General features: G+C 42.2%; 1 protein-coding gene across 2 annotated transcripts in view; it reads left to right on the forward strand.

Annotated features, from left to right (window-relative positions):
- The window catches only part of CREB3L2 (cAMP responsive element binding protein 3 like 2), an 84,354-nt gene extending 60,023 nt beyond the window's left edge, over window positions 1-24,331 (forward strand). For both annotated transcript variants that reach the window (XM_026119739.2, XM_064514306.1), the window contains exons 4-12: window positions 639-726; window positions 2,523-2,704; window positions 3,289-3,435; window positions 5,343-5,401; window positions 6,793-6,861; window positions 13,990-14,089; window positions 15,028-15,154; window positions 16,111-16,336; window positions 17,264-24,331. In XM_026119739.2, the coding sequence (XP_025975524.1) occupies window positions 639-726; window positions 2,523-2,704; window positions 3,289-3,435; window positions 5,343-5,401; window positions 6,793-6,861; window positions 13,990-14,089; window positions 15,028-15,154; window positions 16,111-16,336; window positions 17,264-17,339 (1,074 nt within the window). In that variant the 3' untranslated portion in view covers window positions 17,340-24,331. The remainder of the gene's footprint in view (window positions 1-638; window positions 727-2,522; window positions 2,705-3,288; window positions 3,436-5,342; window positions 5,402-6,792; window positions 6,862-13,989; window positions 14,090-15,027; window positions 15,155-16,110; window positions 16,337-17,263) is intronic.
- The last annotated feature ends 2,019 nt before the right edge of the window (window positions 24,332-26,350 follow it).

The raw sequence follows: 26,350 nt of genomic DNA on the forward strand, positions 1-26,350 counted from the left end.
CAGCATTCAGGAGCGAGGCAAACTCTGGCTAAGGGCTTGGCAGCCTGGCACTGCAGGCCTGTCAGTAGGGCAAGCCAGTTGTCCTCTGAACTTTGGTCAGCTGTGGCAGTCCCTACTCCTGCTCTCCCACATTGTGAGTTAAATTTGGGTCTGATAATTGAGTGGTTAGTGACAGGCACCTTGATCTCACTCCCAGGTGACAAGTCTCTCTATATTCAGGGATGCAGCCCTCCTCCTCTGCCCCGGTGGCCTCTGATTCTCACCCACTGCATGCAGCATTTTCTCTCTGCTCAAACCGACCAGGAGGTCCGGCAAATCCTAGCGGCAGCTCTGTTGCTAAGAGAAGTGATTTGAGTGGGTTGCATGCTAGCTTTCAGTCTGAAATGTCATCTCTGAGGCATAATCTTTTATTTAGCTAAATATAGTAGTAAGAAAAGCCACACCAAGAGTAGTCAGGGCAGTATTCTCTCTAGCCTGGCTTAACAAATTGTGTGGAGAAGCAATTAAAGCTTTGGTTGTAGCAGAGCAGGAGGAGAAGGAAATCTCTCCATTTATGGAGAAGTCATCCTTGTATCATTCTGTTAAGGTTTTAAGATGTGCCGCTTTGGGTTCTCAGACTGTTACTTTCTCTTTTCTAGATGAAACCACTGAGCCAGAAGGTTCTTCCAGAGATTAAATTGGAGCCACATGAAGTGGATCAGTTCCTGAACCTGTCTTCTAAGGAAGGTCTGTTAATTACCAACCAAGATGCACCAAAGATGACCAGAATGCAGAATGAACATACTTTACTCTGATTAAATATTTGGCTTCCTTGTTCTCGATGTTAATCTTTAGGCTGAAGCCCTTACCTTCTAGGGATTGGACTCAGGCTGCTAAAGAAACCAGCCCCTATCTGACCTATTTATACATTTTTCTTCCATGCTCCTCACAAAGAAAATGATCTCTTTTTTTTGTCTGTAACTTGTTAACAATTATACAGTTGCTTGAGGGAGCTTGAATCCTTAAAGCGTGGGATTATTTAGGCTAGAAAAGAGATGAATTTATGGGGACTTTGATGAGGGGTAGAAATTATGAAGAGCGTAAGTGGAAACTTTTCTGTTTTGATCACTTTGTCTTCTGATAAGAAAGCAAGGATGTATATGAAACTAAAAGTTAATAAGCTAAAAACAGATCCATTTGTTTTAGTGGAGTTTTTAGGAGCCATCTGGGTCCTTTTGGACTAGGTAATGTGCAAATGATGGAGGAGAAGAGATGATCCTTGTCCTGGAAATATAACACAACGTGGTGACACGTAATCTGTTAACCCAAGAAAAGTTTGAAAGAACCAAATATTTTGGCTGGAGTTCGAGAAGCTAATTGCGTCTCAGTTAGGAACACTTGATGTTTTGTTAGTGAATTTATTTATGTAGATAAGTATAACTACTCTAGGGAATGAAGCAAAAGGCTTAGCAGGTGAGAAAAGAGAGAATTTATCTCGACCCAGGGCATAGATAGGATTGCTGAGTTTGTGGCATTAAGGGACTTCCTGTCTTGTTAGTGTGTATCATCTTCTGGCAACTGCTAGAGTTGAGGTGCTAAACCAAAAGGAGCTCATGTATAATAGGTTTTTTGTTACTATTTTTCTTCTTTCCTCCTTCCCCCCACCCATTTGATCTTTTCAACTCAAATTCCCAATGCATAAAAGGAGTGGAAGGTGACAAATCCAGCCCTGCATCTTCCTCCTCCCACTTGTGATTGCTGTAAATTTAGATCAAAGAAATAATGACTTAGTTTTGGACATCTGCTAAGTTGCCCAAATAATTTGAATAGGTGAGACATTGCACTGTTTCTCTTGGTCCAGGCCTGTTTGGACATAAGCAGCGCTTGGATTGCCAATTCTAGCATAGGTTCATTTGGCTGCAAGTGCAGCAGAGGTTTGCTCATGGCACTGGCTAGCACAATATGAGAGCAGTTCCTGTGGTGGTGACCTGTGCTGCACCTGCTCCATCAGCACATTAAAGCCTTCACTGTCACTGGTTTGTTAGTACTTCTCAGTCATGCCAATCTGTCAGGTCTTTAGGAGGCAGAATATTTCTTTCCTCCCTGTTCACCTAACACCTGGCATGTGATGTGTGCTCTCAAAAAATACTTGTTTAATTCATAGCAAAGTTAGAAAAGACTACTGATTTTGGAGATAAAGCACACTGGTTCAGAGCCCTCTCTGCTAATGCTGCTTTCTAGGGGTAGGGGACTGGTACTGGAGAGTTACACTCCCACCTCAAAGCATTTGAGAAGAAGCTCAGGTGTAGAGAGAAATGACTGGAGCAGATATGCAGAGCTCTGCTCTGCCTGTTGAACCTAAAGATCACTGCTGCTTTTTATTTCTCCTTTGGAGATCTGCGTGCCCTGAGAACCTTTGGAGCTACCACTTGATCTGTCTTCTAGCAGGCTTACTTCTGGGAGCCGGGTGGTGGTGGTGGCTCTGGTGGAAGTTTGAAGTAGCACCTCAAAATCCTGTGTTGTATTTCTCTCTTGCCATTCAGCAATGGATCCCCTGCATTTACCTCCAACCCCTCCCAGCAGCCATGGCAGTGACTCTGAGGGTGGGCAGAGCCCAGCTAGGTCTCTCCCTCCTTCAAGCCCAATCCAGCTACAAGCCACGGCTAAAGTGACATCACGTACAGCCTCAGCGCTCTCCAATTCCCCTCTCCTGACTGCGCCACATGTGAGTTGAGCTGGCTTTTTCCAGCTTTTTCTTTTTTTTTTTTTTTAATCTCTGCACAACTCCAGATCCAGTAATTCTTGCTCACTTGTCTGTTCTGTTCTTACAGTCAGTGGCCTGTGCCTCTCCTCTAAGTTAAGACAGGGATGCACAGTGTTATGTGGCTTCTCTTACCATGGGTTGTATTTTGCATGAGAGCCCAGCCATCCTAGGGTCTCCTGTCCTTGGCATCTGTTCTACAGTCCTTCTGTTGTGGAGAGCAATTGGTGATCTTTAGGGAGGGATTTTCAGTAGCGCTTCTCACTTGTCTCTTTCCTCATTTGAACCAAGGGGAGTTGGCTTCATTGTGCAGATCTGGGTCAAAAGGAATTGTTTTGAGGGAATCCTGTCCCAAATGTCCAGTCTCTGAATGCAACCTATCTAAAAGGTGTTACCCTTCCATACATACCCGTCTGCAAGGAGCTACTGTGGTAGTAGGCGGAGTCCCCTCTGAAGCAGGAGAGCTGCTGTCTCTCTTACCTCACACCTTTTTCTCTAGGGCTCTGTACACTTGCTGTTCAACTGTTTCATTTCTGTGACACTTGCAGAAGTTACAGGGGACCGGCCCACTCATCTTGACAGAGGAGGAGAAGAGGACACTGATAGCAGAGGGGTACCCAATCCCTACTAAACTGCCCCTGACAAAAGCAGAGGAAAAAGTGCTGAAGAAAATCCGCAGGAAAATAAAGAACAAGGTAAATGTTAGTCTAGCAGCTTTGCTGGGTAATGTCTACTCATCCTTCATTTAAAAAAATGCTGCAGTAATTATGCAGTAATGGTATGTAGTACTGTTGAATGTTGTAAGAAGGTTTTTAATGAAAGTGTTTGCCTTTGTTTCTAAACACATCCATCAAATTGTCTGTCACTGTGATAGTGCCTTTCTGTCTAGGTATTTATCTGAATGCATGAACTATAGAGTATTTAGCAAGTAGGGTCTTCAGTCACTGGTGTCTGGCTCCATTTTAAAAACAGTATAGTATTTTCCCTTAGGTATAGACCTCTCTGCCTTTCTCATGGTGATGAAGGTGTTCTTGTCCATTGTTTGAGGTTTTAAAATCTGATGTACTTCTGTGTCCTTGTCTTTTGATTACTGAATTCCATGATCTTCAAAGGAATGGTAGATGCCAGGCTCTGAAATGCCCTAGGAGTCTTCTCGTTCTTCCAACATGGGAAAGAGATAGTGATGGGGAGGAAGACAGTTTTTCAGACCTGGCCAGCTCACTCGTTCTAGTGGACATTTGCACATCTTTGAAGTTAACACATTCAGTTGTTGGTTTTGCAGATAAACGTGTAGCCCAGACCTCTGGGTCTGTCCTACAATTAGATTTTAGCAAGTCCAGTCTTAAAATAATCCTTCCATTTTTCTCTGACATGCTAACCTTGCCTCTTGCTCTAGCATTTGGCATTGCAGCCTTCAAAACACTTGCATGGAATTTGGTGGGGGTTACCCTCTGCATGAGTAGGGTGACTTGCACATGTAAGTTTGCCTGCGCTGAATTAGAATTTGCTCCTGCAGTGTAATTTTCCAGAATTTTTGAAAGTGGTCTTATGCATTTTATGTACCACTTTCGTAGAATCGGAGTCCTCTAGATTGGCGGGGATCTCTGGAGGTCATGTGGTTCAACCCCTTGCTCAGATCAGGGTCAACTTAGATCAAGGGGCTTAGGGGTATGTCCAGTGAAGTCCACCAAAGGGTGTAGACTCCTCAGCCTGTCTGGGCAACCTGTTCCCATACTCAACCAGTGGAAAAAAATGTTCTTAATTGGAATTTCCCTTGTTGCGACTTGCATTTGATGCCTCTTGTTCGATTGCTGTGCCCCTCTGAGAAGACTCTGGCTTTGTCTTCACTGCCCTCTTGTACTAGATACTTGAAGATGGCAAGAGACTCTCCCCTTAGCCTTCTCTTAAATCTGAACAAATGAAGCTTTCTCAGCCTCTTCTCATATCATGTGCTCCAGCACACTTCTTACAGTGGTTACCCTCCTCTGGACTTGCTCCCGTACATCCAAAATATTTATTTCAGAGCCTGGAACTGGATGCAGTACTCAAGCTGTGGTCCTGCAACTGCTGAATAGACAGGAAAGATCACTTCCCTCAATCTGCTGGCTACAGTCTTGCTGATATAGCCCAGGATGCTGTTGGCCTACTTTACCGGGGAGCCACACTCCTGACTCGTGTTTGGCATGTTGTCCATCAGGACCCCCAGGTCCTTTTCTACACAGACGCTTTCTAGTTTGTGCGTGGTTTTTTTTTTTTTTTTTTTTTTTTTCCTCTCCCAGGTGCTGGGCTTTGTTCTGGGATCATCTTCTACTTCTTTTAGTACTTGTCCTAAGATCTTCTCTCCAGATGAATCTGATTTACTGCTGAAGATGAGGTCTGTAAGAGCAGGGAATGATTCTTTTCTTACTACTGAGAGGAGCAATCTTGCTTCAGGATATGGAAACAGACAAAGTCAATGCTTTGCTTGCCAGGAATAGAAATAAGAATAGCACAGAGGCTTGAATCTAATAACGTCAGGGCTTTTTACCAGTTTATTAATTCGTCTCTTCTGCCTTTTTTTTCCATGCAAATATTTGGTGTTTTCATCCTTTTTTTTCCTTAGATCTCTGCTCAGGAAAGTAGAAGAAAAAAGAAAGAATACATGGACAGCCTGGAAAAAAAGTAAGCCAACCTCCTTCCTGTTTCAAATAGGCCAATAACACCAGTTGCTGGAATAAGAAGGGATCCATCCAGCTGTTGATGCTGGGACTGTTTCATGCACAAAGTGCCAGCTGCCACCTCGTGGCTGTGACTGAGAAAAGGCCCTTCCTTTGGCTTCTGCTTGTACACATGCTGGTGTGGTGCACATGTTACCGTGTCTACCTCAAAGACATTGCTAAAGTGCTGGCAAAGGCCTTTAAACTTAAATAAGGCAAGACCCATCTGCTGTTGGCCTCCACCTCATGTGACTGTTGGCCTCGTGGGCAGGCGGTGTCCTTGGAAAGTAAATCAAAATGAATACATTCTGTCTTTTAGTGCAGATGGAGATAGAAATAGGAAGTGGGTGAGTCAAGAGACTTTGGGGAGTAAACAGAAATAAGGAAAACAGCCTTGTGACCCCTCAGTTTCTTTTAGCAAGAAGGACCCACACCCCCAGTTAGTGATTTATAGCCCAAATTAATCTTTCTTCCAAGGAACAAGTTTTTGTTTTGTTTTGTTTTCTTATGCCCTTCACTAGATGGATCTGTTAAACCCTGTGTACCATCTTTGGTGATAACCTTGATGTAATTTCCTTTTGTTCTTCTTAATGTCCTTAGAAAAGAGCCTCACTTTCTCAGACTTTTGTGGAACTCTACTGTACATATACAGATAACAAAGCTGTTTCCCTGTTACCTTTTTCTTTCTTGAAGCTATTCATGTTGCATTTTAAGAGTCCCACATTTTTATTTGAACCTCTTTTGTTGCATGTCATGTGATAACCTCCTTTAGTTAGGAGATTTCCAGGGCCAGTGTGGAAAAGAAAAATGTTCTTTTGGAAATGAGTCTTCTGGCTTATTAACTCCTATAAACTTGAAATTCAAGGATCCAATTTCAGAAGCATGGCATTTGTTAAATTGCATGGTTCCTCATCTTAAAAATGCAATGCACATACAGCACATCCTTACACAACATACCTGCTAACAGCATACATATAGCATGCTCTGTGATTTCTAAAGTCCCTGGCCCATGGCATAATACACAGGAAAAGTCCAAGCAGGGTGTTTGCCCTTTCTATTCCAAGGGGCAAAGAGTAGTTACAGCCCATTCTGAAAGAGTTAGACCTACTGGGACATAGTTCGGAGCACTGTAAGGAGATACTATACAACTAGTAGTATCTTTTGCAATGTCTTTTACACCATGAAGTATGTTTAAAGCATCTGAGTAAAGTTGGTTGGTGTAGCTTTTCATTAAATATAGGCAAGACCATAGATCTCTCTGTGAAAGCAAGTTCAATTTGTTTTAAAATCTGTTTTTAAAGTATAATAGATGTCTGATTTTAAATTCATCCTTTTTTCCCCTCATGCTGTCTCCAGAGTTGAGACCTGTTCAAATGAAAATAGCGAGCTGCGTAAGAAGGTTGAAGTCCTGGAGAATACTAACAGGTAAAGTATGGGGGGACTAACGCAAAACTGTAGCATTACAATGAAAGGCGAAAATGTGAAAATTAAGTGTTCGCTTGAAACGTGTTGCGCTCAAGAAACCTGTTACCACCTTTCTTTGGATTCTTCCACTTCCCAAGAAAAAATGATTAGTGATAGATAACAAAAAAATGCAACCCAACTCTCCAAATTGTCTTTTGTCAGAGAAAGGCTGTCTTGACAGGAAGCCTCAGGAGGAAAAGCCTTGACCTGGACTGTGACCCTGAGCTCTGGAGTGCAGGAGCTCTGAAGCTCAAGAGTCATTTATTTGTTCTTCTGGACTGCTAGATATCATTGTGATTATTGTGCATCTTTTTAATCATCCGACACCCCAGAGCTGCTTTCATTTCGGGAAGTGCAACTTCCTTTGGATAGAGAATCAACTTCTTGTTTCTTCATTTCTGATCAGCGGCCTTATATAAATCGGTGACTCAATGGTTGCTTTCTCAAAGGACATGTAGCAGAATATGTTCAACAGTTGAGCTTTTAATAGGATGTTAGCTGACAGAGAGGAGTGTCAGTCATGGTTTATGCTCAGTGTGCTCTCTAATGATAGCAAATTCCAATGAGTAACTACTAGATGAGCCCACTGTAAATACCTTCATGGTCAGAGGCATTTGTAGTGACAGTTGAATATTACCGTTGAACATGATGTTAACACTGAAGTGTAGGAGGAGGCTGGGTTTTGAAGATAAAACCCGCGATCATGAAAAATGGCCCCAGAGTTTGTCTGGCAGCCAGCGTATTGTTAATTGAGTGGCATGTGTTGTTTCTAATCTCCGGATCCAATCTCCGGATCCAGTCTCTAATTTCACGGAGCCAGACCCTGTAGCACTGTAATTTGCTGGAGAGCATCTCCCACACACTGCTCATGCATGAAGACATCTGCTGCTTGTTTGAAGAGAGCCAAGCCATTTCTGTCTCTCCTTTGAACATCTTCCTGCAGTGTTTTACATACAAGAAAGAGGAATTGCTATGTAGGTGTGGAGTAGGGCTGTAAGTCCCAGTATCTGTCCTAGCAGGTGCTGAAATCAGCTGCTGTAGGAAAGGGTGCAAAAGTCATAAAGTGAGCAGCTGTGGATGAACCATTCAGTGACATGTTGTCAAGCCTTGAGAATTGTTCTCCCCATTACAGTTTGGCTAATTTGGCCAGCTTTTTCCATCTCTGAGTTGTTGCAAATGCAGTCACGAAAACAGCTCTGTCGGTATTGTCCTTTCTTTTTTGACAGGACCTTTAGCATCTTCTCTATTTTTTAATAATCTTAATTCTGTCATGCCAAATATTCTAAAAATATTTAGCTACTCAAGTGCTACTGTCTCTGAATCCTTCATACTCTGGGCATATGGAATGAGTCGCATTGTTTTCTTCCCTCTATAAGAGCATTGATACTGATTTGTAATCTCCTGAAGAGAAGCAGATGTTCCTGTCCCACTGCACAGTAATTCTTGTATTTTGTGGCAATGCTGTTTCGGCTATTTAGATAAAAAGTATATCTAAAAACTTTAAGGTTGCAAATTGAAGTACTCAGAAATTTGTAAAAATTTTTATCTAGTCTTGAATTACGTAACACTACACTGTGGGGTTTTGGGTTCTTTTTTTGTTTTTTTTTTTTTAATGTCCTACTCTCATTTAGAGTATATTTATGCAGTCTTTTTGTCTCATTCAGAGAATGGTTTCAGGCCCTTGCTTAATGTACATCATCCACTTCCTACAGCTGTGTTTGCAGCATCCTATAGCTGGTAATTCTACTTCCTATTTACAGCCAAGGATCTAAGCTTGAAGAAGTGAAGGTCAAAATTATGCAGTGTTAGTTTTTTCTTGGGTGCCTAAATTTAAACATTTATGACCTGATCTTTTCAAAGTACCTATCACACAGTTATATGCACAGATGTATCTTATTTAATATGCCCAAAGAAGGGCCCCAGTTGACTTCAGCTGCAGTTTGGAGTATTTAATGCATTAAAAAATGAAGATATGATTGAAAATATCACGTACAAACAGATACACAAACACTATAGCTGTTCTTTCGTTGTAAAAAAACAAAACAAAACCACATGAAACAAACAAACAAACAAAAAACAAATAAAGAGACCCTGAGAGGGGAAGAAAGATAACAGGAAAGTAACAACTGTGATTACATGTGTGCAGAAAGGACAAAGTCCCCGCCCCGGTGGAAAACTGGGCTATAGCTGCTCACCTAAAGGTCCTTGCCCCTTTATGTGCAGTCAGTTGTGATGGCGTTTTTATAGTCTGGCTGGAGTTGTGAGGAACTGAAGGGGAATTTCCAAAACATTCTGCTCTCGGACAGCAGAATTTCCTTTCAGTATATACAATTAGTTTTTCCGAGCATATCATTCTTCTATATATAGAATGTATTTTATTCGGATACGTACCTAAGGCTACAGGGAAAATCCTGCTTAAAATTCAAAATCTGGCTCCAAAGCCTAAAAGCACTAGAGTTTCTCCTGGCAAAAATACATTCCTATGTTATTCTGAGTAACATGAAAGATTTTAGCAGAATCCCCTCAGACTATGCCTTAGCCTGAAATTCTGGATCAGAAAAATTTTACTGTAAAATGTGCCAGTTTGGCCAAAAAATTTGCACCCTGAAGCATCTGCCTAGACATCCATGTGTCTTAAAAGGCAAGGCGGGAAGCTGGAGATCAAAATGCAGGGGAGTCTTTAATTCTTATCATTGTGAGTGGGCGACTGCAGCATTTTTGGCATCTTCTGTATTAGAACACTAGCATATGCTTCCTCTCCTCATTTATGTGACTCAGTCCGTTAAAAGAAACCCATCCAAGTTCCTTTCTAGAGAATTTTTTCAAAACTAAGAACATTATTGCTTGCATAACACTTATGTCCTGTAGCTGCAAATGAGCCAGGATCTCATTGGTTTTGGTAGCATCTGAACCTGTGAGACAGTGCTGTCCTAGAAAGCCTAAACAGAAGGACAAAGCTGGCACCAAGAGTTGAGCTGACTTGTCCCTATCACAAAGAATGCTCAGCCCACTTAGGTCATGGCACCGGAACTGAAAGCAGAAATTGCCAATGGCCTAGGGGTTTGAATATGCTCTCTGATATTAGCAGGTTGTCTAGCTGGGAGCCATGGCTATTTGGGCTTAAAGGCAGTATCGAAACGCTGGATATTACGTGCATGACATATGAGAAGTAGTGTTGTTTTCATTTCTATTAAGTTTGTATTTATAAATACATTTATTGATGCTCACTCTCCTAGAGAAGTGATAGAAATAGCAGTGACTCTAGTGTACAGTTGAGAGGACTGTAAATACCATTCAGAGAGGGACAGTGCATGCAAGTAGCTGCTAGGATTGTGCTCAAATACAGTAATGAAAAGCAAGTTGTGTAGCTCTCCCCTCTGACAGGGCCTTGCCGGGGGCCATTGCTAATGGCAGTGGCTTTATAAAAGCAATTGTGATGCTCTTCCATTTCTCAGCTTCCTGCCCAAACCATCGATATAATTCCCAGTCATCTAAAGATCAAATTGCAAATCAGTGTGACCCACCAGTGGTTTATCAGCATCAGAGCTGCCACGCCTCACTGATTTATATGGCATTTCCTTCATCTGATGCTGGTAAAGCCAATTTTACCGAATCTTTCTCAAGGAGTAAAGGATTTGGATTTAAGTTACAATGAGACATCTTGCTCCTCACTTCAGACCACCCTCATAATAGTTGACAGAGCTTGGAAGCCCTAGAGCAACTGCTTGTTTTTAATGGAGCAGGCCAGCGTTTTTATGCTGGAAAATCTTTGAAAAATTGCTGTTTTTTCCCCCCTCTTTTTTAATTCAAATGAGAAACTTATGAAATTTCTTGCTTTGAAATATTCTAGTCTTTCATGGAAAACCTTACATTGAGATTTGCTCCCCTTCCTACAAATAGAAAAGGTAGGGAAGGAAAGAGTATGTTGAGTTGGAAGAAAGAAGAGAATTTTTTTCTTGCTTTTTAATACATGAAAATTAGGTTCAGTTCCATCACAAAGTAGATATCTTCTGTGAAAAACCTTGATCAAAATAAACATTGTTTTTCCCCCCAGAAGCTTTTCTTGGTGTTTAAATCAATGTTGGCTTTTAAATATAAATACTGAATCGAGGAAGCCTCCCAGGTGGTTAGGTCCTACAGTGACAAATTTCCTTTCCTCAGTGAAAGTGTCACTGGAAGCAGAGGGGAAGCCTTGACTTGTTCCTTACCTTGGTAATGAAAGGAGCTCTTCTGAAGATAAATACGTGGATGTTCACATGAAATCAAGACATTACAGACAGGGTGGATTTGCTGGCAGAGTGTGGAAGGGAGAGCAGAAGTCTTCAGCCACTTTACAGCTTTCCTATGAGGTGCTTCCATTGGCAGGGAAAAGCGTGAATGCACATTTGCACCTCCTAGGGAGGTGACCCTCTAATTGAATATCACTGGGAAATGTGTCAGACACAGTGAAAATAATCCCTGTGGGTGCAACCCCCCTTATGCGTGCTGCCTTGGGGTTGCATTTTCTCTTCTTAGTATTTAGCCATAGGCAGTGTGTTTCACTTAAAAGCATCCTTGGCCTTCCTGCTGATAGTTAGAGGGAGCATCTTGATACAACTTGCCTCTGTTCCTAAAAGCACAGAACTGCTCCTTTTCCTTCTTGTCTTAGCACATCTTGTTCCTGTAGCCTTGCAGTCGCAATGAAGGCAACTTTTCTAGGGGAGGGGAGCCGTTTTGACCGTGGAATCCAGAGTCTTCCAGCAGTTCAGATCTAAGTATAGATTAAAAGCATAAAAGAGTGCCCTATTTTGCTGGTGGTGGGGTAAACCAGGGCTGCTGTGTCATCTCTGAACAAATGAACTTGTATCTTCTGTTGCTTCAGTTCTTGCTCTTAGTTTGAAAATGCACCTGTAGCATGTCAGCTCTCAACATTGAGTCCCTGTCTGCTGAGAAGAAGTCAGTAGCTCTGCTCTGACAGATAAATGACATGAGGGAGAAAGACCTTTTATGTGAATGTAGTTTAAAAGAAGGTAGGGATGAATATTCCTGTGTGTGGTACAGGAGACCTCAAAACACCTGCATAAGCACGAGGTGGAGGAATTACATTTCCAAAACCAAAGCCTTTTGGAATCCAGCACTCTGGGCCCGCTCTGCCCACCAGAGATTTTAAATTGGATGCGAAAGGAGATGAGCAAAATGAGTAGAAAACAGCCATTAGCTGTTTTCTCACTGATACCTCCACAGAAAGTGGCAAGAGTGATCCACTTCAAGTCTGCTGCTGCTGCCAGCCCCTGAACTGGGGAGGAGTGCTCCTTCCTTCTTGTTCTGCAGAGCTATTTTGTGTTGAGTCCAGTGACTCAGGCCTGGAACAGGGGGAAGATTTAGTCTTCTGTAATAGCACAGAAATAGCACTGTTAAAAAGTCGTTGCTGTATAACATAGCTGTTGGCATATGGTGGGAACGTTGTGTGTGGCTTATTCTGTGCCAGAAAATCATATATATACCATGTATGCAAGTCTGACTTTGCAAACCCTGAGCCATGTAATTGGTGGAAAGAGGGACTAGGGAGACATGTAGAAAAGAGAAGGGAATTAGAATGGTCTCATTTACATGATGGAAAGTGTATTCACCTCTTTGTTTGCCCGTGGTCTCTCTACCTGTGAATAAAGGACTGAATTAGGCAAATCACTTTCGTTTTTTTAATAGTGAGTTGCGGAGTACACCATGCTCTCAAGAGCATGCAAGACATCTTTCCTTAATAAGTTGAGAAGAACCTGCTGGCCCAGATAAATCTGTGCCATGAGCATGCCTTGTGCTTGTTTCAGAATGCATTCCTGAAGTCCTTGAATTCATTAAACCCTAATTAGCAGTGATCATTGACGATTAAAAAAAGTCTACAGTAATAGGCAGACAAGTGTATATTGAGCTGTAAAGGCACCTCTGGGTCTGTCCTACAATTAGCTTTTAGCAAGTCCAGTCTTAAAATAATCCTTCCATTTTCTCTGACATGCTAACCTTGCCTCTTGCTCTAGCATTTGGCATCGCAGCCTTCAAAGCACTTGCATGGAATTTGGTGGGGGTTACCCTCTGAATGGGCAGGGCAACTTGCGGGAGAAGTGAAAAGTAAAATTGGAAACAAACAGTGAAGTTAACATCTTGATGAAAACTTGTACTATATTTGACTGTGTTGAGGGCAGACATTTGGGTTACTCCTTCTCTGTTAAAAAGCTTTTATCAAAGAAAAATGGGAACTGTTGGGAAAACCCTGTATCAGTCATTCTTTTGAGAACATTTCCCATTCAATGACTAGCATCCTGACTGTAGTAATTGATGATGATACAACAGAAGAAAACATCCAGAAAGATGGAATAATATTCTCTGGGTCCAGAACTGTTGACTCTGACTACAACAGAGTTCCCATTGTGGTTGGCACCTCTGAAAAGTGTAGTCAGAGTGGCCACTTCAAGCATCTGTTATTTTGTAAGCTCTTGGAGTATTTAGCAAATACTTCATTTAATAGATAAATTTATGGAAAGTGAAGGCTGTGCTTATGTGTGGTTTCAGATTCTTTTCTTTGAAAAGAGCTGTCCAGTTCCCTGTACAGCAGGTTTTCAGAGAAAGGAGGTATATGTGTACCTGTACCATCAGTTAAGAGTAGTTATAAACCTGCTTCTGCTCCTTTTGAAATAATGGTAAAACTCATATTGAATTCATGGCGTAGAACCAGGTTGTATATGCAGCTAGTCCATTGTGCATATAGCAGTTTCAGTTGTTTGTACATTTACCAGAATCTATTTCTGGAAAAACCCTGTAAATACAGTTTTTATTTATGAATAAGAGGCTTCTGAAGCAACAAATGAAGTAATTTTTCAGGGACATCAGTCGTGGAAAATGATCTTTTTTGAAAGGTCTAGTGCTAACACATGTAAACAATTTTGTAAAATTAAAAACATTGCCTCCTTCTAGTTTTAAGGGGAGGATTTTAATTAGTTGTAACTTATCGTAAATGCTGTATTACTGCCAGGGATGTAAATTGAAGCGAAAAGCTGTTTAACCAGCAAATAGATCAGTATGTCTGATGTTTATGTTTCTGTCATCTTTGCTTTTCAGAACGCTTCTGCAGCAGTTACAGAAACTCCAAGCCATAGTTGCTGGGAAAGTGTCCCGTTCGTGTAAGGCAGCCAGCACGCAGACAGGGACCTGTCTTATGGTGAGTGTCTCTAAAGCTGGGAATTGTAGGGCAATGAGAGGGCTTTCCACTGCTCAAAGGCCTGTCACCTGTTCTGCTAAGCCCCTCACTTTTAAATTCTCAGATTGGGCAACTTTTCTTGATAGTTTGACAATTAATTTTGAGTTAGGTGAGAAACCTGTCTGCTGAAGATTAATGGTTGTGGGAAGGCATTAAATTCTGGAGGAGATTTGGCCTATGTTTTTGACTGGGTGCTGCAGTGATAGAAGAAGAAGTGCTGCTCCTCTGAGTGACCCATTGGATTATTTCTAACAGTATCGCATGTGGGAAATGGTGCCTAAACTGAAAATGAGAGTGCCCTTTGATGCTCAGTTCTTTTGATAGCAGTAAAAATAAACTTTATCATCCAAATAAAATTATGACTAAGGCTGTAAATCTACCTCTGGCTTATTTCAGTAGCAGTAGTCAAAATAAGAAAAGGATTAGAATGAAAGTCTGCCCTCCCAAAACTCAGCCAGCAAGTTCCCTTTATGCTAGAGCTATAAATTGAAGGAAATGATTTTCAAGGCCTATGCTGTTCTTCTAGGTTGCCAGCCTCTCTGTTTATGTCACTTTGAAGCAAGACTGGGGCCAACAGCAGAAATAACCTTGGAAATGCCCGACAGTATCTGTAAAACACACATGGCGGTTGTGTCTGCTTTTCAACTTTGGGAGTAAATAAGGCAGCAGGCCAAGACGATGGCAGATATGGAAAATAAACTCTAGCATTGAAACCTGCCTTTTAGAACACTGAGTTGTTATGGTATATGTGCCTTTGCTAAGAGACACTGTATGTAGTGATGCAAATAGCCTCAAATGATTGGTTTTAAAACAGCATCAGGTCTGTTGATTCTTAGTTTTGATGTGTGTGTGGGCCATGAATGAGTCCACTCACCTCTTCTGCTTCCTCCCTTTGCCAGATGGTGGTGCTGTGCTTTGCAGTAGTTTTTGGCAGCTTCTCTCAGAGCTATGGGCCCTATCCGTCTGCCACAAAGATGGTGTTGCCCAGGCAGCATTCCTCGCCAGAGTCGTACACAGACTCCGTCGGTAAGTGGCAGCCACCCCAGTCTCACTTACTGCTTGGTTCACCCTTTGGCCCTTGTTTCCCCCACTGCCACTCCTGCATCCCCCTGAAGGACATCTTGCTTTTCTACTCCTTCGCTGGCTGTATGCTGTTGGTCCCTGTTGCCCTTCTGACTAGGGTGGAGGTGGGATTCCTTGTGGGGAACCTCTGGGCTGCAGTTTGCTCCATGGTCTGAATAATTGCTGTTGCCGGTTGGGAAGTGTCCTCCTTTTGCCTCAAGTTGGAGGGTCAGCAGCAGAGCCTGTTGTGGCTCAGCCTGCCCTTTCGCTTGGGGCTCATGCAGTGCGGTGATAGAGTTTGGCCTTGGGTGCTTGGAGTGGTTGCATGTCTTTGCCATTCCCTATATATGCCGATGTTTCTTCAAAGCAGAATAGCTTGGCAAACTATGCTGATGGCAATAGACTTCATAAAGATGGACAAAGCCTTGCCCCACTAGCCTGCATGGTGCTTCTGTTTAAAGCATCTTTGTTTTTGTTGTAGAACTAAAGCTAGTAGTCTGTATAAGGTAGCAGGAGAGTTTGATTTCTGCTCAGTACCAAATGTTCATATTGTCAGAAAGCACAACTGGTGTCAGCTGGTGTTTCCTTTGCAAGTGTCAACAGAAGGTCCAAGGACTGAGTGGGAAACTGATAATAATACGTACTGTTTAAGAGCCAGTTGCTTGAAATGTATGTTATCAAAGTGATTGTTCTTTCTGCTCTTGTTCTGTGCAAAGCTCAGAGCTTTTTGATTTCTGTCAGGACCATTGCTATGATATCTTCCCTTAGCTAACGAATTATCAATTAATCACTATGAACAGAAAAGACCTTTTGCAGCTCTAGTTCTGTTCTGGTGGTTTCCAGTTCCTGATGTGACTAGGGCTGTTCTCTCTGAGCTGCCTGTTTCTCATCTGTCTCTTGTCTCCTGTCTTTGTATGCAGTGAGGTCAAGGAGTCTGCTAATTTATGAAGAGCCTCACCAACTGGAGGAGTCGTCAAGCCCAATCTCCTTTGCAGATCGTAACGACAGACACGCAGACACCTCCAAATACACAGCCCTGTCTCTGGAAGCCGTGCCGGGGGGACAGCGAGATGATATCATGCAGTTCACAATAGCCAATGAGACAAGGCTAGAGAAATCGGTACTGCTGGGCCTGCAGCAGCACAGGTGAATGCAGGGTGGGCTGCCTGTCGTACAGGTGTTCGAGGTCACTGTCATTTGTGCCTGGAGGCCAGCAGTAAGACTGAGGGCTTTGCTATGCTGGGCACTATGCGACATGAAGGTTGGTCTTTATCTGGAGAGCTTATAAGCAAAGCTACTCTTACTTGGAGAAGTGGTTGCAAGGATGTTTTATTAGTAAAATGGCTACCAAACTCAGTGCATCTGTCAGAAACCTAACCCCTGTAAGCCTGTTAGTTATGCCTTCCCCACTTCTTTAAGTACTACTTGCACGCCTCCTAAAGGAATAAGCTTTTGCCAGTTGGGTAGAAGTGTGAGGCTGTGACTCGCTGGGCTTTCTGTGAGGTTAGGGTGTGAAGAGCTGAAGCTTCTCACAGCAGTGATCTTGCTAGAGCATAGTGCTTGAGAGTTTGTAGCACTTGGGCTTAAGAGGCAGACCTGTAAAGTTACCTGGGCCACTTAACACAGGGTTCCTTATTTATTTATTTATTTATTTATTTATTTTAGCATGAATGTAGGTTTGGGGCCTCTGCAAAGTGCAGTTTTTACTCCACTGTACTTCTGCCTGTCCTGCCACTGTTCTGTTAGCCCAGGTCTTGGTTTCTGCTAACAGTAGGAAATGCACCAAGCAGTGGAGAGAGGATTTTGTTTGGAACCATGCTCTTCTGAGGTCTAGGATGAGCTGTAACACCCCAAACATGTCTTCTGAGGACCTGTGCCAAAGTTAAACCCCAGGCCAAGGAGATGGCTAATTCAGTATGTTACCATACTCCAACCGACAAGTACCTAGTATATAGGAAGCACCTTATTAGCATTAGCCAATTCGAGCAGGATATGCACTTTTAAAAATGACTAACTATTGGTGTTAACCTTTGTCTGTTTTAGTTTTTGTTTTTATTTTTGTTTTCCCTACAGGGTCAGCTCAGAACTCGAAGGAAATGAAACACTGAAGATAATTGAAATAGATAGAAGAGTCAATGCCACCTCTTAAAAACAAACAAAAAAGGCCTTTTTTCTTCACTTTCCCTTTTTCCCCCATATTTTCAACCAAAGGTGCCCCCCCAACTCCCTGCCTCTCCCACCCACCCCCCCCCCCGACTTGTCATCCTCAGTGAACCAAAGCACAAAAGAGAGGGAGTTCACCAACTTCTTCATTGACTGATGTGGCTGTGACTGCAGATGGCATCTTTTGTCCCTGTAACTCCCATCCTCACTTAACACATCCTTGTCTTTGCTTTTATTTCTTTCCTGTCTGATGCTGCAAGGACAGGACTGAATTATGATGGCAGATGATGCCAGCAGTGTACTGATGATTGATCTGTGTGTGTGCATGCACACATCCTAATCTGAGCACAAAGACATTCTGTAGAAGAGTGGGATATGCAAAACCGATGGGAGCATGTGGGTGATAGGTTACCTGGGAGAAGGAAATCAAGAGAAATAAGAGTTGCGGCATGATGCTGCTCAGAATCAAGCCACAGCTCCATGCCTGCTGGTCTGTAACACTTGAGCCTTTTTGAGGGGAGTGAGAATTGTGTTCATGGTCTGCTTCTGAAGGCACAAGAATGGACACACACTGAGTCAACAGCACAGGCAGGAGAGGGATGCGCAATGAGTGTTGAATTGTCCTCTCCTAGCTCTTTCTCTCTTCCCCCTTCAGACCTTCATCATTTAGTGGGTTCGGTTTCTTGTTGGGTTGGAAGTAGTCCTGGTAGGTTTCCCTACTGCTTTACCATCCTTGTGGAATTCAAGCAAAGATCAGTCACTGTCTTGTCACACTTTGCATATGTGGGAAAATTACACCAGTTTAACTAAATCTGTTTAGAAAGCAGGTTTTGTTAAATTTATGCAGTGTTTTGGGTGGATGTCCTTTAGTCTGCTTAAGGCTAATCTGTTTAGCGTAAATCAATTCTTTGCCAACATAAACGAAATCAGTGTAAGACTTAAAACAAAAGTGCCTCTTGAGAAGACTATGGATTTAATTTATTGGCTTCTAGATGCATTGATGGAATTTCTCATGTAGACATGGTTTCAGATTGTTCTGTGTTTTCCTTTCCTCGCCACCCTCCTGTTACTGTTGTAAATAGTATTTATTAGCTTTGCAAGATTTTGTTCAAGCAGCTGCAATGAAGAGAATAGAGCTTTCGTAACCCTGCAAGTGGTCTGGGCAAACTCTGAAACCGGATATACAAAAATCACTGACCACCACTCCCTTCTCCCAGGCTTGAATTCTCTAAAGTAAGTGTTAGAAAGTCATGAGTCTCTTCTTCCTCTTGTCTCCTTTTCCAGAGACACAGGATCTTAGATGAGCCACTTAGCCAAAAAGGTAAGGGTATGTGTAGCCCCAGCTAGGCACGGTTCAGGCTTGTACAGCCCAGAGGTGGTAGATACTGAACAACTGTATGGCAAGACAGTCCCTGACCTGAGAAGTTGAATATGTAGGCAGCAGACGAGATGGAAGAGGGATGGGATAGGCACATAAGGAGATGAAGTGACTGGCCCAAGATTAGTGGAAAAAGCAAGAGTGATACTCAAGTCTGATCCTGTCCAGTACTGTTCTTATGGAAAGAGTATGGAGAGTAAACTCTGTTATGTTTCCTTGCAAGCACTATATTGTCCCTTGTAGCTGCTGCCTTGGGGGTTTCTCCCTCTCTCAGTACCCTGGTCATGCCTTTGCCTGAGCTGTGCTTCTGCTCACAATTTGTCCTTGGAGTGGCACAGTCAGACCTGCCCAGGATTTCCAGCAGGTTGTATCTAATTACTACAAGAGGGCACTCAGACTCCATAGAGAATGAGTTTAATGTGAAAACCCTAGTTCAACAGCCTAACGTGGCTGCTTTGCAGTTTACCAGAAAAATGCAATTAAAATTTTTTTTGACTCGCCTTTTTTTTTTCCTCTCATGATAAGGGAGAAACTAATCTAGCCTTACAAGTTATTTTTTACATGTACAGTAGATATTTCCTGCAGGTATTCTATTTTGTAAAGTACTGTGTTTGTATTTTATTATAGCTACTGCCATACCAGCTCCCCTCTTATTCTTCATTCTCCTTTCCTAGACTTTCTTCTTTTGCTACCCTGTTTGCTGCCTCTGTGTCTGACTCAAAACTGAGTGAAATGAATGGAGAGAGTCCAGTGAATTAGTCGGCTTTGGATCAGTCTCCGCGGTGCTGTTTTAAGGTCTTTCACATCAGTGAGTGGAACATGCACCTGATTCCATGAGCTAATAATGAGTTTTGGTGTGCAGACATGCCTTTGAGGTTATGCCCTATTTGCCTATACAAGTGCCTTTTTATTATTTTACCTTTGATGGCAATGCCAGGAAAAATGCCACTGTAGTCCATCTTGCAAGAGTTCCCTTTTCGACATGGGTCAGTATCCTCCCTAAAGCTTCATCTCCTTTACAGTGATTCTGTCAGATCCTCTGCATTGTTTCGTTTATTTATTTAATTTTTTTTAAGCAATGATTTAAGGCTCAACGTTAATAATGAATGCCGGTGGGTGTGGCTGAGGCTGAGACACAAGGGATGGCGGCGTTGTTTAACCACACGAGGTCAGCAAAGTGAAAGGAGAAAGCTGGGACTGACCCTTGGACTACCATATGGCTAGCCAGCATAAGTGGGCATGGTCATAGCTTAGAAAATTAAACCGTCTTGTTTGTGAGGTTTCTTTCTTTTTTCTTTTTTTTTTTTCCCTCCAGAGTGCTCACAGTTTGCCGCCTCTGAGTAAAATAGTGAATGCTTCAGACTTTTGCAAAACAGGCCCAAGTTGTCAGGCACAATGCTGCTCTTACTAATCTTGCTGCTTGCACTGTGCATAAATGGAAGGCCAGTCTGCCTGAGCTCATATTCATTATCCAGTTTAATGTGTAACTGGATCATGTCCCATTGCAGAGATACAGCTAACTTCACTGTAATAAAAACAAATTTTAATTATTTCCCAGTATTCCTAGGAAGAGGCAATATCACAAAAACCAAATCACTTCCCTCCCTGAAACCTACTGCACTAGTCACCATTGAAACTTTGCCTTTTCTCTTTGCTTAATTTGGACACACTCATTCAACTCTGATTGGGAAAGTCACATTTTCCTCTGAAGCATTTTACATTGGGCACTGTCTGGATCAGGCCACTGAATTAAATCATTTGAACCTATATGGCAATACTGATATTTTTGTTACTGTTTGATAATCTAGTTCTATAATCTTAATTTCTCTCATCCTTTAAATTATTTCTAGGTACTCTTTTGGGATTGCTTGATCTAGCATGCACATTGTTTTGGGGTCTATTTTTATTAAATATCACTTCTTCATAATAAGGGATTGGCTTTGAAAACCTATGCTTTACTTCGGTATGTTTGTGATAAACTTTCTTCGGGGCTTTTAATGGAACTGGTTTCTCGTAGACACTAGAGGCCAAAATATCTTTTGAGATCACCTATCCATGGGCTTTTATGCAACGAGGACCTCACAATCTCCAGAGCTATTTATGCCTGTGTTAGGTACCTACCGTGAGGGACAGAAGAGGCAGGACATGTCTGGTTGCACTGCACAACCTCAGCAGTCCAGCCGTGGGCCAAGGGTGGGTGTCGATGCGCTGCAGCCAACGCAGGGTGGGAGCTCTAGGCGCTCTGTATGAAGGGCGTAGAGGAGCAGTGAGAGGTATTCAGAAAGGATGCAATTATAAGTGCTTTTAATTGGCTCAGCTGTATTATTTGAGGTCTTAGCCTTCTGCCAGTATAGTTTTTCCAGTGGTCAGTAACTTGATGCTGTAGCGTAATGTTTATGTATAAACAAGGTAGGAAAAGGCCCTCCATGCTACTTAATTGCCGCTTCTACTAGAGGACTTAAGTGATCCTTAGTGTCTTTAGCTGCACCCTTATGCTGGTCCTCAGCATGATTTTTTACCCACTAGTAAACTTAGCTTTTGGCCCATAGCATTAAAATGTGTCTAGATGTGTCAGCTCTTTGCTTCTAGGGACATAAGCTACGAAGGAATGTAGGGCATTATTTTATATATACATATATATATTATATATAAAAAAATTCCCACATATATATAATTATGTATATGTATATTTAAAAGTATCAAGCACAGAGCACGTGACAGTTCTAGGCTTGTTACCAGTGCATAGATAATGTATCTTTGCTAGGCTGTTTATAGTTCTTTGCTGCACCTTTTTTATTTCATCTATACCATTCAGTATTTTTCAGCAGCACAGACTAATAGTGGATTAAGCTGAAGTTCTTAGGCTCGATCCCAGCTGATACAATGCAGCACGCTTCTCACTTACAGCTTTTGGAAGCTGCAGGTCTGATTTATACTGGCAGGTGACCTCTTCTGTATCTCTCTGTATAACGATGTATCACAATACAAGCTTATTCTTGATTTCTCTAATGTGGAGCTGAAAATGAATTAAAAGCTTTTCTTTTTTTTTTCCCCCTCCTGCTAAAAAACCCAGCAGCCCTCCACCCCACTCCACCCCAAACTATCAGCAATGAATTCTGTCTAGACGCATTTAGAATGTAGGTCAAGTAAATGACTGATATTAATTGCAACATTGGGAGGGATTTCCACAGAGTATTTGGGCTCTAGATTTTAGCTAATGCCAAGAGGCCATTGTACAAAACCCATGCAGCTAAGAACAGAAGGATACGGAGTATTTTTATACTCTTGGTGACTAAAATACTTCTTTCTCAAGTCACTAATTAGAAAGGGAACATTTTGTATTTTGAAGGTGAAATGGTAGGTCAGTACTTCATAACTGCAGAAGTTATATTAGCCTATATAAGTAGTGTAGTTCTGTGATGTTGCTGCTTTGCACTATAGTGTTACGGACAAATGCCTTTGAGGGTTGTAAAGATGAACTGACTTATGCGTTGATGTATTTACAAATAAGATAGAAGGATTTGATCAGAATATTGTAGCTTTCTCATGGCCAATAAAATGACAGTGGATGTACTACGATCGCACCCTGAGCATCTCCTTGCTAGTACTGCATTGCTTAGGTAATCAGCAGTGGTTGGAGACTCTAGGATTGACAGTGGAATTTCCACTTGTGTTTCTGGTTTTCATGTTAGACCTTCTTTGCTCATGTTAGACCTTCTTTGCTCTACTGAGGTATAGACCTGAACTGACTTCCTACTTTGAAAAGAGTGCATCTTTCAGGAAACTCTCAACTTGTGATGTTGAAATGGAGTATGAATATTGTTTAAATTATTACCGATAATCTGGTAATAACCAGTAAAGCCCATGTCCATACTTTTCTTCCAAGAGTTGGAACTGAATAGGTGAGAACAAAACGTGGGAAAGCCGGATTTATAGACTGGCCTTACAGAAAAGATGAAAGTAATGGTAGATGAAGGTACTCTTGACATGACAGAGAGACTTCTCAGTTTTAATTTCTTAAATTAGGAATAATGGTCTTTTTCATTAATTCCTCCCCCCCTTTTTTAGCTGCTTTTCCCCTTGCTCTTTAATACTATGCAGTCCTTTTTATATAAACAAATGTCTATCTGACCTTTGTAATATACTCCATTTTCCTTTCCAACACAGATTTAAAAAAAAACAAAAAACTTCTATCTTCAGCAGCCCATAAATAGGGGAGGAGAGGGAAGAGAGGGGAAAGCAGAGGCAGGTAGTCAGACTTTCTTTTGTTAATAGAACTCTGTTCATATCTGACTTTGCCATATCAGATTCTAGTTCGGTGGTGGTGAAGTAATGGCATCTTGCTTTCTTCATTTGTACAGTTAGCGGGAATGAGCGTGAGTGTATGCGTGTGTACATGTACACGGTGAGCAATTAAAATATGTAGATGTGTTTTCTTAATGTACTAAGTGTCACTAAATAAAGGCATCTACCTGAGCACGCAGCACACGTTCCCCTTGGTGCGACAGAAAGCCTGGATGTTTCCTTCTGAAACCTGGTCACATTCCATGCCGCCGAGTGTTTGTAAAGCAGTCATGTGAATTGCTGTCTGAGGTCTATCTTATTAGCAGCTGTCGACTGAAAGTTGTTGCGCTGTGTCATTTTGTGTGTATGCATAGACTGTCTGCCCTTTCTGTAAGACAGCTGTGTCTCGGTACAAGGAAATTTAGTAGGCTTTATTGTATCCAGCGTTCAAGTGTCATTTTTGTTTAGTGGAATTCCAGCTTTGAATGCTTTTCTTTTTTTTTAATGCCAGAAGTTAGATAGTCTTAAAGGGGGTGACAGTTCAAGGAACACAATTTGTTGAGTTGGTCTTCTGCTAGAGGACCAAAGGAATCCCCCTTGCGCGGGAGTGCAATCACCCTGATCACCCGGCAGGCACAGTAAGGTGCAAGTGAATGGGGTCAGTTTGCCCTCAGAGGGCCATGCGGTGATGTAAGTACACGATGGTTTCTCTGAGATTCACTGAGCTTTCCAAAGGGCAAATTACCTGGCGTTAGGTGCTTGAAGAGAAATATGTTTCCAGGGCCAAAAAACATTGCCTTGGGCCATCAAAAACAAAACCCTGTGACTCTGAGTCATTCTGTGCGACACCCCTAAAGCATTTCAGCTGATCTTTCCCCCCCTCCAATACATACTGATAGAGTATGGGTTTGTGCAAACACTTAGACAAAACTCTCTGAGTTAAAAAGGACAGTGATACTGAACTGTGCTAAAGTGCAACCCCCTAAATTCTTTGGTAAACTGCATTGGAGCCTCTTCTGATTGCAGATATTTCTGTTTCTTTGCAAAAAGTCTGTTTAGCTCCATGTACACATGTTCAACGGCCTCTCTATTTTTGTACAAGCACTGCTCATCTGGGTATGTTCCCACCTGATTGTTCACACTGCAAACATGTCCATTGGGGTGTAAAGAAATTGCTGTTTTTCCTTTAAAATTGTCTGCTTGATTCTACAAGAGAACAGACTACCTGCTTTTGTAGCCTAAATATGTATGTAGCTAAGTAAAGTATGTTATGCTTTTCATTTCTTGCAAATAAATATTTTCTGTAGAAAAAACAAGTACAATTTGTTTGCTTTCCTCTTGGTTGGAAAAGATCTAGTCTGGGTTTTGCAAATGCAGCACTATGTGCAATGTGTTTGTCCTAACACAGCAGAACCCTGGTAATTCAGCATGTTGCTAGACAGAGAAGGTTAAAAGCAGTGGTGTGGGTTTTTACAGAAAGGGCTGCCCCTTTCTTTTTGAGATTACTGGAGAATTATATCTGTCAGTAATGGGTGGAAACTGGACAAAGGCTGATGGCATTTAATAACCATAATGGCACTTGAGCGTGACTATGCAATACAAGCATATTAATATTAAATTCTTTCTCTGTCTAAAAGTGGGATCCAAGCAGGCTGATGCTCAAGGGAGCACTAGCTTCAGCCTAGTGAGACCAGTCTGCCAGAGCAGGAGCTTAATTTAAGTGGGCCCAAAAGCCCTCTAGAAGGTCAGGCCTTTTACTGCATTGACTTGTATTGGGCAACTAATTGCTTAAGCTGAAGCAAGCCTTTCTGAAGAGCTCTTTCTGCTCTGGCTTTAGGGGATGTGCCCTCTGCTGGCCCTTGCTCCTTCCTTCACCCTGACTCACCGCCGCTTGGGAGCTTTCTCCAGCAATTCCCAAAGGCTGCTGCTTTGCCTATGCAAACGGTTGACACTATGCCCCACAGTCCAGAAGTAGCATCCAGCCAGGGGACAGCACTGACCTTTACTCATTTGAGTAGATGCAGAAATAGAAAATATCTCATTTCTTCCAGTTTAGGGACTCTGCGGCTTTGCTGACCCTCCAGAGAACTTGGTAATTGACAGCACAGTGCAGATGTGAAGAATACCATTTGCAGAGCTGGTTTTAGAAGGGCATAGTCATTCTTTTGTACTACATGCATTTTTTTACCAAGGAAGGGACCTCTTGTATGAGATCCCTGCATCTGTATGTTGGCAACAAAGAGCTTATCCTCTGCAGGAAATACTAGCAATAAAAGTAATAGATCCCATTTTACTGAACTGAAAACAGGAACATGACAAATGGCTTCAGTGCTTCCTTTCTGAGGCATCTTAAAGAAGGCTACTTTAGAGGTTGTGGAAGGCAGAGTACCATGAAGACCTGAACACCCAGCCTGTGCTAGATTGGTGGCTGATGCAGATTTTCAGAAGCGCCTTGGTTTGGGACCAAAGAGGTTGAAGTAGAACAAGAAATTTTCAGTGAAGCAAAAAAGAAAAGCTCTCCTCCCCTGAGCTCTAGCCTTGTGCTTTTAACTGGGTATTGTCTTTGCTACCTGCTACCACAAGAAAAGGAAATTGGTATGAGGGATTTTTCTGGTCTGCTCCATCTAACATGCAGTCTGCATGCAGCACTGTTGCAGAACAACTCTCCTAGGTGGAGCCCAGTTCCAGCACAAGAGCCTGTTACCAAACTGCTTTTGTCAGAGCAGATGACTAAGCAGCTCCTTCACATGAACTTTGTCTTTTTACCTGAATAAAAGAGGTCTGTGGTGCTTTCTCCTGAAGGTAGGGGGAGAAGGGCTTTACTTGGTCCTTGAAGTTTTGCATCCGGTTCATTTTCTCTGCTCTCATCCTTTCCAAGGTTGTTGCAGCCTCTGCCTTTCTGCTACTGGGTGCCCCTTGCTGTCTGAACAGACAATTTTGCTTGCCAGAACTATTGAATCGGGACACTTGTTAGTAGCATCAAGCCATACATAATGTTTTTAGAGGAAAATTGTTATACTATGACTGATTGGGGAAGTTACCCTCAGCTTGGTTTAGATGAGCTCAGTGCCTCAGAGAATACAAAATACCAACTGGTGATTAATGACTGGTTAGGAATCTCATCAGGTCTTAGCATTACCCTTAAAGCATCATACAGCAGGTGATACCGCAGGGAGTCTGTGATTAAAAAAGAAACGCACATACGACAGACAAATGCTGGGTGATGAGCTGTCAAGTTCACTACCTATCACCTTCCAGTACATGCTGTTCTTTGAAAAGCATGTTACTGCTTGAATTTAAGGCTGAATTCTAATGCTCTTTCTCACACTGCCTTT

The sequence above is a fragment of the Dromaius novaehollandiae genome, chromosome 1, assembly GCF_036370855.1.
Source record: "Dromaius novaehollandiae isolate bDroNov1 chromosome 1, bDroNov1.hap1, whole genome shotgun sequence".
Classification (NCBI taxonomy): domain Eukaryota; kingdom Metazoa; phylum Chordata; class Aves; order Casuariiformes; family Dromaiidae; genus Dromaius; species Dromaius novaehollandiae.